The following is a 13,550-nucleotide window of genomic DNA, read 5'->3' as shown; positions in this document are numbered from 1 at the left end:
CATTATTTTGTTTGAAGAACCTTATCAACAAACTGCCCATGCCTATGTTACTGTCTCACTGTTAATGTTTTTTCACATTTTAACTATACCAAGGTTCTAAGTAACTTTTAAACCAGAATGGCAAAGAGATTAAAAATGTTGTGTACAGGGGGAATTATTACAAAATTATTACACAGTTTTGGATATGAATGTTAAGTATAACTAATATACTTAAAATATTCTCTTTTTGACATTCACATGTAGGATCCAGTTTTTCCAGTCTTTCACAAAAAAAAAATCCCCAAACATTATTTTTTAAAAAAAACATAGCCTATTAATTTAAAAATTTTAGAAATATATGACAATCAGACCTTTAAAAATCAAAACATGAAAATTTTGCTAAAGATTATAGGGTAATATAGAAATGCTTTAGTGATTAAGAAAACTAGATGGCCTTCCATAGGGCCTGGATCCAACTTACAGATTGACTCATAACTATCCATGAATTTATATTCAGAGGAAACAACATCTCCTCTGACCACTGTATCACTGTACAGGCACACATGTAATGCAAATACATACATCTAGAAAAAATACACACACACACACACACACACGTATATGTATATGTATGTATATGTATATGTGTATGTGTGTGTATACATGTATGAGTGTGTTGCAATAAAGATAAAAACATTAACAAAAATTACTTACTATTTGAGGTCAATAATATGAATTTTGTAATAGTGATTTAAAATTAGCATTTCTTTTTTTTAGTTGTTTTCAAGAAAAGAAGTATGTTTTGCTGAAGATTTAAATACTCAGGAACTTTTCTAGATTTTGTCTGGTAAACTTAACTGTTAGAAAGTTAAGTATATGCAAGGTAGGAGGATATGAATAAAGCTGATGATTATATTTTTGGACAAGATAAGATTAATGAAAATAAAAATGATAGGAGAAAACCAACTCATACTCTTCTGAAAGGAACATTGCCAAAAATTGACTCCTAATGATATTTGCTGTTCCTGAAGACCAATGTCTTGCTCAAACATCATCAAAGTAGCTTCCTCCTGAAGTTGATCTAACAAATACAGAGACCCACAAGTGAACAGTGGATAGAGAGTAAGAGATTTTAGAATACTAAATGCTAATTAAGATGTCTTCATCAAGTCCCTCATCTCATAGTTCAGGGATCTATAAGGAAAAGAAGGCAGAGAGACGATAAGAGCCAGTGGGATGAAAGACATCAAGGAAACAAGATCTCTAAATACAATTGAAACCAATGCACATGTGAATTCAAAGTATTCAGGAAGCCTACACAGGTTTAAATCAGATGAGGTACCAGTGCTGAAAGAGGACAAGCATAACCACCCACCTCTAATCTAGAGGTTATCTCAGATTGGCAACCACTTGTAAAGGAAAAAATAATATGATTTCTCCCATAGAATCAGTCTGTTTACATAAACCACACTTAAGGTACCATGCCCAACAGTAAATGACCAACACAAAATAAACTCAATAGTATTTTTGATTATATTTCATCCCATATTGTGTTGTTTAGGCATTTTTTTTCTTACTAGTCTTGTGCTTATATTTTATGGATTTCAACTTTTTATTTTTATGGGTTTTGGTTTTTGTGTAGGCATGCATGTCTGTCTCTGTGGGGGTGGGTGGGTGGGTGGTTGTGTTTGCTGAAAGAAAGAGAGAGGGGGGAGGGAGAGAGAGAGAGAGATCTAGAATGAAATGAAGAATGTAAAACCATGATCCAAATAAATTATAGGAAAAATATCTACTAATTAAAGTAAATACAGATAGCTAATAATTATCTGAAAATATTCTTGATGAACTTAGCCAAATGTAAATTAAAACTATATTGTTTTTCTAAGACTCCCCAGTCAAAACAGCAGTCATCAAATAGCAGCAGGTGATTTACAGGAACAGCAATGGAGACAAGTGCTTACAGGTAGTGCAGACATGATTGAGACTTAATTATCTGGTGCTGGCACAGTCTGTGACCTACAAGAAACTCTGAACTCTTTAAATTCTTTAAGGGCTTGTGAGAAAAAGAGTAAATTCACACACTCTCACATACAAACTTACTGGTTGAAGTAAAACAGGCTGCAACAACTTTATTTTTTTTTCCTTTAGTCTTTTTATATCTCCTAAGACAAGGTTTTTATGTAAGAGAAATGGTTACCTCCTTTAAAAATAAAAAAAAGATAAAATGTTACATAAAAGAGAGATATAGCAGGAATCTTGATTATAAGTTCAAAGAAGTAGTTTTTAATCTATCTTTCATTTCATACGCTCATCATAAGTTAAGAGCAATAGTTTTTATGGAATAAAATTACCTACTCCTTGTTTATGACCATGCTTTCCAAGACCTGTAGCCTCCTCCCTGGACCTAACTGAGAGTGAATGTTTGATCATTTGTTCCAAGCCTATTTTTCTTCCTAGTGCACTTTACATGCTTGTAACACCTCAAAGCTCATTGAACTCCTTTTCTACTACTACACAACCTATATTATTTTGCAAAGAGGAAGCACATCCTATATTTGATTCTAAGTTTCAACCTTCTATCAACTGTCTTAACCTCTTAAAATTATTGTAATCACATCAAGAATTTTCTCAAATCATTATCAGGTATCATAAAATCATCAAGTCATCTAAATAGCATGATTCCATGAAAGTTCTTCTTCATGTTGATTTGTAAGAAAGTTGTCCAAGAGAGTTGCTAATACTCGAAGTCAATCATAACACACTACAGGCAGATCTTTCTTTACCAAATCACACTATGTCAGAAAAATTAGGAATAGAGCAATGAAAACCATGAGAATGCACAGCAGTAGCAAGAAGAAATCCTGGGATGAAGACCTGGGTCGATGTCTCTCCAGGATTCACCCATCACAGTGATACAAAGCAGTGGGGCCTTATCCAGGAAACTCACACACCTACTGCAGCTCCTCCAGCATAGCATCTGCCAGAGTTTCTCCAACTAGTTCTCCAATAAGACCTATTTAAATTATCCCTTAAACTATTGCAAGTTTAACCCAATTATGTGTAACACAGAGTTATCTGCACAAACATGTTTTTGCAGTAATATGTATAATGTCAATGTATTATATTTTTATAGGTATCTATTAGCAGAGAACTATAAACAAGATATGATTCACACACACATACAAATACACACACACACACTAATTTTAATCTCTCTTAAAGAATAATGAAATCTTTTGAATGGAAATGATTTACTGCAGCTCATCATAGTGTCACAAAAGATAGACTTAGCCAAATATTGAGTTTTCTCTCTAATATGAATGTATACATGAGCAATATCTGGGCAGAGGAAAAAGATGAGAAGCACCAAGGGGCATGTAAACAAAGAGGAAATCTTATTAGATTAATATGGCCATACTACTTGATTTTTTTGAACAAAAATATCCATATGAAACTTATCACTATATATGATTATATATCAATTTTAAAGTGGAAAGAATAGGCATGTATGATAAAGAGGAAATTTTAAAGGACAAAGATGATTGAGTTTGTATGACAGTGACAGAACCAAGCTGGAAGGTTACAGTAGAGTGTCTTAGTCAGGGTTTCTATTCCTGCACAAACATGACCAAAAAGCAAGTTGGGGAGGAAAGGGTNTTATTCAGTTTATATTTCCACATTGCTGTTCATCACTGAAAGAAATCAGGACTGGAACTCAAGCAGGTTTGGGAGCAGAAGCTGATACAGGAGCCATGGAGGGATGTTCTTTACTGGCTTGCTTCCCCTGGTTTGATCAGCCTGCTCTCTTATAGAATCCAAGACTACCAGCCCAGAGGGTACCCACCCACATGGGGACCTCTCCCACCTTGATCACTAATTGAGAAAATGCCTTACAGCTGGATCTCATGGGGGCATTTCCCCAACTGAAGCTCCTTTCTCTGTGATAACTATAGCTGTGTCAAGTAAACACAAAGCAAGCCAGTACAGAGAGATACGCTAGCTTCTATTATACTGTGATGTTTGGCAATGACATGCTAAAGAAAAAAAAATATAGATTATTTGCAATAAGGTTGAAAGGACCAAGATTATAATGAATCAGAATTCTGGCAGTAAGTATAAAAAGTATTTCTGATAGTAGGGAGAAGGGCAATTAGATTTTCTTAGCATTTCATAACTATTACTGGACTTAAAAGAAGATTGAGGACCAGACAATCAATCATATAGTGGACATGGATATATTATAGAGACTTTTAATTAAATACACTGTAGATGATATGAAAAATTAAAATTATTCAATTTTAATAGCAGACAGGATAAATACAAAGTGGAATAAATAAAGGCATGGTATAACCACCTAGAACCACAACATTCTGTAAGAATTAGTCCAAATTCAAACAGGGGAATTATATTTGAAGTAATTTACATTTTGTAACTAATTAAATGTCTGGGGTCATAATTTTATAGTAAACAAAGAAAAGCATACTAAAATTAAAATTGTAAACCTAAAATTAAATACACATATAAATGGTAGCATAATGTTTAACATTACATGTCCAGCTTTCTCTTTTTTATCATGTTACTAAAATAATAATTATTATTAAAGAATTTTAAGATAAATTAAGATTAAGAGAAACATTTGTGATAGAATTTATTTTTTCTGCCCTTAGAAGTCATAGAAAGGACATTAGATGTTTCCATAGAAATGGTGGAATCCATTTCAGAAGACCTCTTTTTCAGCAGGCAATTGAGAATATATATAGCTACTGACTGTGAGGTTTAGCCAAGAAAATCCCTGATTTAAAGTATTTTTTATGTTAGTTATTCAAGATATCTTATCTCTCTGGATTCCTGAGAATTCTTCCTGTCTTCTTAACTTTGCAAAAAGTATTAGTGTCTCCTTAAGCATCGTTTTATCTTGAAAATCCCCTCAAATTCCCTCACCTTGAACAACATAAAAGACAAAGTCTTATTTTCTGGTGATAAAGTTTTCTTTACAATTCTCAGATTTAACTTGCCCAGAATATTTCTATATTACTATTTTCAAATCTCTACTTGATGTGTTTGCTTTTTCCTCTCACCTTAAAGAAGATCTTTTGATGTCTGCTTTTGCTTTTCAATGAAAATAAACAAAAACAGTGTGATTTATTTATTAAGAAGAAATCTTGCTGAAAGGACACTGATATAGCTATCTCTGTGAGGCTATGCCAATGCCTGGCAAATATAGAAGTGGATGCCCACAGTCATCTATAGGATAGAACTCAGAGACCCCAGTGGAGGAGCTAGAGAAATTACCCAAGGAACTGAAGGGGTCTGCAACCCTTCAGGTGAAACAACAATGTGAACTAACCAGTACCCCCAGAGCTCCTGTCTCTAGCTGCATATATAGCAGAAGATGGCCTAGTCAGCCATCGTTGGGAAGAGATGCCCCTTGGTCTTGCAAACTTTATATGCCTCATACAGGGGAAGGGAGTGGGTGGGCAGGGGAGCAGGGTGGGGGGAGGGTATAGGGGACATTCAGGATAGCATTTGAAATGTAAATGAAGAAAATATCTAATAAAATAAGTTAAAAAATAAGAAATAGACATTTTCAAGGGATATAATGTTTATACAACTTAAGAATACTATATCCTTAAGGCTTTCTTTTATAAATGTAAAATGCCTCTTGTTTCAGTTAAATGAGAAGTGTATAAAAAATATACTGGTTTGTCATCATAATAATTTCTCATTGATACATTTATTTTTCATATAAATTTACTTATTTTTAGTTGGTTTCCATGCAAGGCATGTGTGTCCTACATCTGTTTCTGCATTTATCTCAGTGAATTCAATCCTGCCTAGCAAGTTTTAGTATAATTTATTAAGAAACTATTTCTCCTTCCATGGGAATACTGAAGTTTACCATTTTACAAATCACTTCATAAAATTCCCTCCTCCTCCTCCTTCCCTCTCCTAACATATCTTCATCTTTTTCTTTCCCTCACTATTGTCTCTAATTCATTCTTCCTTATTCTGTGTTTCTCATGGGTATCTTCCTATTTCTAAAATCACAATGTTATACTGCCTCATTGGTCTCATTTCTAATTTTAGAAGGTAGAAGTTCGTTTTGCCATGTTTGCTTGATTCTTCTTTTATGATTGAAATGTTTCTGAGGCAGAGGAAGATGGCCCCCTAGATATAGTAGATGAAGCACGTGACTCAAAAGTGTGAAGAGTAGCGCTTACATCCCAAGAATCTGTATAAAACCCAGGTGTGCAGAATGCTTGACCCTAATCCCAGCAATCTGAATGTAGAGACAGGGGAGTCTGAGGCTAATTCTAGTCTTGCCAGATTCTATGTGTTCCAATATCACTGAAAAAAGAAATGGTACAAAGATGTGCCAATGTATGTACATATTCATATATTCGTATACACACCTCACATACACACACACACACACACACACACACACACACACACACATTTTTACCCAGGCAAGTAAATAATTGTATGGATGTATATAACACCTCTTCCCACCTCCAAAAAGTTCTCTTTAATTTTAAATTCATATTTGCATACAGAACCTAGTACTTATCCTCATAATAGATTCAAACATGCTTTAATCATGCATCACTTCTACATTGTTTTCTGCAGATATACTGGTTGATTAGCTAGAAAATGCTGCAAAGCTACTCATGAAATTTACCTACAATTTTACTATTCCCATATATAAGATAATAACTTTTACTCATGATATTGAAGGCTAGAACAAGTGATAAATACTATTTTTTTCTGTGTTGTCAATGAAATTAGTCATCAAGTCTATACATTTTTCTTTCATGACGTATCACTTACTTATCAGAAGTCCCCTGTTATTAACAGCTTTGAGCCCTTTACAATAATTCTGCTGGATATACTGTCCTGAAACATACTATACATCATCTAAAGTCAGTGAGCTATTGAAATACATTTTATATTTCTTCTTTCATAAGTTCATTAAGCAAGAGCATATTGAGCACTGTGGTCCTTGCTAATGAATATTCCAGACAACATACATTCCTAGCTACTTCCTCTCCAAATATTCCAAATTAGACAACCCAAATATGAGCCAGAAGTAAATATCATTAAAGTGGTCATTGTCCCTCCACCCACAATAACTTCCTATTTAAACTCATTTGCAATATTTTTATATAGTCAGTTTCTTACTTTGTTACTATACGTGGGATGCACTTTCCAATTAAATTCAATCCTGACTTAATTTCTGCCTCATCAACACTATTTTTAACTGTATTAATCTCCCCAGACACAAATGTTTATCAGATAAAACATGTATTTCATGATTTTGAATAAATGAACCAGGTTTTCTAATACCAATTATTAATTAGAGGTAGAAATTATTATACAAATGGAAATGTTGGATAACCTTTATACTTGTAATACTATCACTAGTGCCAGGCGGTGTTGGCACACGCCTTTAATCTCAGCACTTGGGAGGCAGAGGCAGGTGGATTTCTGAGTTCGAGGACAGCTTGGTCTACAGAGTGAGTTCCAGGACAGCCATGTCTACACAGAGAAACCCTGTATCAAACAACCACAAAAACAACAAAAATACTATCATTAGCTTTATACTTGTAACAATATCATTAGACCTCTGCAATCATTTGTGAATAATCACATAGCTAGTGTCACATCTAACAAAGCATTGAACTAATGTATGAAGGAAATATTTATTCACAGAAAATAATAATTTCTCATCAAATTCGGAGGATCCATTAGGTTCTTTATCACCTGCCTCCCTTAGCATGCAAAGCAATGCCCTCTATTGGATGCAAAATGCTGTGATCTTTCTAATATCTTGTTTTGTTTTGTTTTCTTCTTAAAACATCATGGATTTGAGTTCACTATTTTTTCAAGTTAGCCCTAAGAAAATTATGGCCAGATACGCATTTTCTACTTAACCTAAAAGTGAACTATATTTCATTGCTTGTAGGATGGTATGGGGAATCTGAGAGTCACCAAGAAGGGAATCCGACTTGAAGGTATATCTGAGTTTCTACTACCATTGTATGTGAAAGAAATTCATTCCCGAAAGGTATGTGATATGGCTTTGGCTTACTCTAAGAAAATTTAGAGTTTATGTTTTCACCCAACAGAGGAGCATCAAATTTTCCTGTCTCCTTCCTTTTGCATTCAATTTCTTTAAGCTAAAGACTTATTTGTAGAAACTAAAAGAATCAGTTGAAGAACAATAGAAAAGGTTAGCTTTAAATTGGCAAATCAGAAAGCACTTGATCTGAAGCTCTTGGCTGCTTTTAGACTTTGAATTGTGTTCCTCTTAATCTCTTGAAGTTAAACACAATGGTAGCATTTGAATAAGAGGTGTTTATGAGTTTTATTTTCTCAGGAGGCATACATGTGGGTGAATTATCCATTCAAAGTATCATAAAATTTCCCCTTAAATGTAAAATGCATTTCCAAGAGAACAACAGTTTAAATATAAAATTAAATACAACATTTTAACTAATACCAGAATATTTGCCCTTTGGAAAAATCGATTTATACTTTATATTTTTATCACTAAGCAGCATGCTAAATGAAAATAAGACTGAAACTTGGTGATTACTCATTTTGACTTAAGATTTTTACTTAGAAGGTGGAAAGCAGTCTATGGCATCAGCATATTTTCAGTCTATCAGAATGATTTCTTTATATGTATCCACTGGAATTCATTCATTAGGATAGAATGAAAATATTATTATTTGAAGATGTCAGAAATGAATTTGTTTCATATAGACTTATTTTATATTAAAATAATGTTTAATGTTACCAGCATAATAGGAAATTTGTATAGTAAAATAACATTAAAATAATTCCTATTTCCACTAATGTCAAAATAGAATGAAGATTTATTTTTACAATTTTAATTAAGATATTTGTATCAATGAATTTTAATAATATATGAACTATAGAGAATACCAACTATACTTCATTTAGTACACTTTTAATAGCGTATATTTAGTTTGACATTACTTCCCAGATTTCAGTCAGATAAAAAACAATAGGGACATATATTTATAACTGATGTGCATGATTAAACTTTAAAAACAACTAATTTCTTTTTTATTTTGAGATTAGTTTTAACAGACCCAAAGTACTTAGATACATCGCAGTATTCCACGATTCAGTCATTTTCCAGATTCCTTCTGTGCTTGTCACTATTAAGTAGTTCAGTGAAATTAAAGAAACTTTTGATAGAAATGAGAAAAACACTTCCCACAGATAAGAAATGTAGTGACATAGGGAATTGTTGTTGCTGTTGTTTCTCCTTGAAATGTATCTTGCTGGAATGCCCAGAGGCACCAAAGCTGGCTTGCCTCTAAAGTTACCCAGGCTGATGTGTATCATCTATCTTGGGATCACAAGTTAAAGATGGTGAAGACCTCTGCCAATGAAAGGATTAAAATTTTATCTTCTGAGATCGGCACTTTTGACAGTACAACCAAAGTTGTTCTCTGAAAACATTGATGAGAACTGACTTTATCTCTGGCCCAAATACACAGAGTATATCAACATTGTAACCTGAGTTACAATATTAGGTCATGGCAGTGGGGCATCAATTTTTTCTAGGCAGACTAGCTGATCTCAGCTGCACAAACATCTCCAAAGTCTGCTGTATTGATTGAGAGCTACGATCCACCACAACTAGCACCATCAGTACCACCACTGCCACCACCAATAGAACCACCACCACCACCACTACCACCACCACCACCATAACCACCATCACCACGACCAACACCACCAAAACCACCATGCTGTCACATCCCTTTCTTTGCTCCTGGTCATCTGTATGTCCTGTGACTTTTCCTGCTAGTAATTAGCAAGAAAAGTGCAGTGTGAGATATGGTGACCTCAGTGTCTAGAGAGGATATCTGAACTGGTAACAGAATACAAAGTAGACTTTCTCGACACTTGTACTACAAAATGATAAAGCCAGTATCTATTTTGTAATCAATCGGTGTGCACAACACTAAACTATTGTGTCCCTGAGGTGTGTAGACAGGTTTTAGGAATCAATTTTCTCCTTTGTAAACAAGGGGCTGAGGGGATAGACCACAAGCAGTCCAGTGTGACAAGTAAGTATATGACCTCCTAAGACTTCTTGTTATAATTCACTTGCCCTTGAGTACATATAATTACTTATCCCAACTGTAATGCTTATTTATTTCACTGTTTGAGGTAGTCAGGTACACAATTTCTCTCAACTTTAATACTGATGCATTAAGATGCTTATATCTTAGGGTCAGATGATAAACACAAGTAACTAATAATACTAGAAATTGAACTTTAATCAAAATTTTTGAGATAATATGCCTGTAGGTATTGTTCCATATATTTTCTTAATTTTTGTTAACAATCTTTTGCTTATTTTGTGTCTCTGTGTGTCCATGTCAGTATTTGTGTGTGTGTGTGTGTGTGTGTGTGTGTGTGTGTGCGCGTGTGTATACACATCACTAAAATCGTGTAACTCTGAAATCTGTGAACATGTTTTGGGAGTTAGTTTTCTCTCTCCAGCACATGGAGTTGAGGAGGTAGGACACATAGTCCAGTGTGACAATAAGTGCTTTGCCTTCCAAAACTTATTGTCAGACCAGTCTTCTCATACATTTTCATGTATTTAAATGTATACAAAATTATGAAAATCCTGTAATATTCTGGTAAGAAATCTATTAGAGTCAAAACCTACCTTAAAAATCATAATTAGCTGAAAACATTGCATTATATTATTTTGATTTTTGCATACTCCTCTACTCTTAATTTCAGCCTGCTGGCTCTTTTTAGTCAACCAACATATAGTATTTAAAATCACTTTCTAGTAGCAGGACATTGTGGCTCAAGCCCATAATCCTACTTATTAGCAGGCTGCTGAAAGATTGTTGCCATGGGTTTAAGGCCAACATGGGTTCCATGATGACATCTAGACTAGTCTGGGCTTTATAGTTATTTATGCATTTAATCCAACACATGAATGCAAGATTCCTTCTGAATATTAAGTACAACTCTCTACAAACACACATTATATTACCCAACCTGATGACACAAGGACTGGGTTAATTTTCCAGGACACTATTATCGTATGCCGCACCTGCTGCCTCCCCTGCCCCTATCACACACACGAATACCACTACCAAGAATCTACCTTCTTCTATTATCAAAAAATCTTTTTATCTTACTCATTTTTTAAATCAAACCTTTCTAAGCAGCCCACAGAACAATGTATTTAAAAATACATAGTAAATATTCTACCCTGAATATATATTCAATGCCCTAATATAAATTTTCAAATTTGAACGATACTGAGCCATACTAAGCATTTTGTGAAGTTAAATGCATTATTTTTCTTCAGCTAGGAAAAACACAAAAGCTGTATAATTTGGGTGACTCAGAAAAATGATTCCACATACACCTCCAAGGCTTATATTCTAATATTATGACAAAAATCTTTGATTATCAGGAAATCAAGATGATAACACTTGAATGTAAGTGGTGGGCAGGATTTTAATGGGGTTAAATAACATACATTTTAACAGAATGTAACCAATAAAAATTGCAATGTGCTATTTTATTGAACCTGTAACCATCTGAGACTAAATTAACCATAACATTGTATTGTTTAAAATCTTTTCCCATCGATGATATTTACTTAAATTGCTATGTCATTTGACAGGATTCTCAGAACTGTGTTTGACAGTCTAATAACTATTACCAAGCAGCTACTCTCAGATAGTTCCAACTTCAGAGAATTGACAGGAAGGCAATAGTCTTAAGCCACTTGACTTCTGAGTGAACAGAATAGGGACAAGGCTCTAGTCGTCTCGTCCATGCATGTGGGACCACTCCTGTGATCCTATCTCAATGCCTAATTACTTTTAGTTCTGTGCTTTGTATGTTGGAGTTTTTATAGAGATCATACATGAAACCATTGTAAAGGCTCTCACAAGCAAGTGACTTTTACCTCTATGTAGTAACATGTTAAGTTCATTTTCTGTCTCACTCCCTCACCACAGCAACACACCCTCATGCAGATACATTTTCTTCAACACATACTGATGTATGCAAATAAATACCAGAGAATTTCATAAGTAACTTATCATCATTGCGATCGTTATGCTTTTTCAGCTGGATGATTAAAATGGGAGATACTTTACTGTACTGTTTATATTGTTTGTTTAAGCCAATCTCCTCTCTCTCTCTCTCTCTCTCTCTCTCTCTCTCTCTCTCTCTCTCTCTCTCTCTNNTCTCTCTCTCTCTCTCTCTCTCTCTCTCTGTATATATCCATATATATCCATATATCTATACCTAAGGATATATCTATATCTATACTTAAAATCCTTATATTAAATAATAGTGACCACATCCTAACATCCTAACATCTAATTATCATCAAAGTATTATTATTAAATATCCACAAAAAATAAAATTATATTAAAAACTTATTTGTAAAGAGAATCATTCACACACTGTTTTAAATTAATATGACATTTAACAGAAAAACTCAAGTCAATTGAAAGACTGCTAGCTCAAATACATTCTTTAGCATAATAGCATTTTTAAACCTGGCTTTATGGTTAAGAATTAATGATTGTGGATATGATTGAGGAGCTGGATACATTAGCCTCGTGATTAATGTCACAGAGCATTTGTTAGCTCCCTGCTGTGTAAATTGAGATGATTATCTCCTCTCAAGTCTCTTCACCTCCCTTCTCTCTTTCTGCTCTTTTTTTTTTTTTTTTTTTTTTTTTTTAACAGTATCACTTTAACTTTGTCATACTCGATATCTGCATTCTGCTTTGCTGGTTTACTGTCTGACACTGTGGCCTTGACTCTGTTCGTAGGGAGCTGCACAGCCATCTGTAGCTGTTTCCTTGCTGTGGACAATCCTGTAGGCATCCAGTATTCTGATGACTCCTGTGCTCATGTGTCAGTTATTGAAATATCTACCCTGTCTCGTTGCTGCTTTCAGTGTTTTCTGGGAATACCAATGATGGTACTTTGCTTTTCTTCAGATATGTGAATATTCGTCTAGTCAATAGTTGTCTACTTGACACCAACTGTTGCAGTTGTTCAAGAACACTCTGATGCTTCTCTTATTGATGAGGTAATGTCTTGACTGGAGATCCTAGAAGTGTTTAGATTCACTTTTTCCACTTCAGGGAAATTTGTACTGTTACGTCACTTAACATGTTAGTGTCACATAGCTTAAGTGTTGTTTGCTGGTTGGTCACTGTGAAAGGAACTGTCACTACTCTTTCTAGAGATCCCCTGGTCTTACCCTTCCAATAGCTGATATTACCAGTCCTGGGGGCTCTGCCAATCTGCTAACTTTCAGTCTAACTTGCTGAGTTCCTTAGTTCAGAGGAAGCAATCACACTTACATTACCATATCACATATCTCAGATTGTTTACATGTTTTATACTTTTCCTCTAACCACAAGTAGTTGTCATCCAGATCTGCTCTTCTGTGAAATTGCTTTCTCCATGTGAGTTTGTCCCTGACCCTCAATAATTCCTATATATTGTATAGTGATGTTTTA

General features: G+C 34.3%; 1 protein-coding gene across 2 annotated transcripts in view; it reads left to right on the top strand.

The window, feature by feature from the left end:
- The window catches only part of Sgcz (sarcoglycan zeta), a 1,036,342-nt gene that overhangs the window by 860,163 nt on the left and 162,629 nt on the right, over nt 1-13,550 (top strand). For both annotated transcript variants that reach the window (XM_021219043.2, XM_021219044.1), the window contains exon 3: nt 7,946-8,047. In XM_021219043.2, the coding sequence (XP_021074702.1) occupies nt 7,946-8,047 (102 nt within the window). The remainder of the gene's footprint in view (nt 1-7,945; nt 8,048-13,550) is intronic.

The sequence above is a fragment of the Mus pahari genome, chromosome 19 (assembly GCF_900095145.1).
Source record: "Mus pahari chromosome 19, PAHARI_EIJ_v1.1, whole genome shotgun sequence".
Classification (NCBI taxonomy): Eukaryota; Metazoa; Chordata; class Mammalia; order Rodentia; family Muridae; genus Mus; species Mus pahari.
This window is presented reverse-complemented; position numbering and strand designations above follow the sequence as displayed.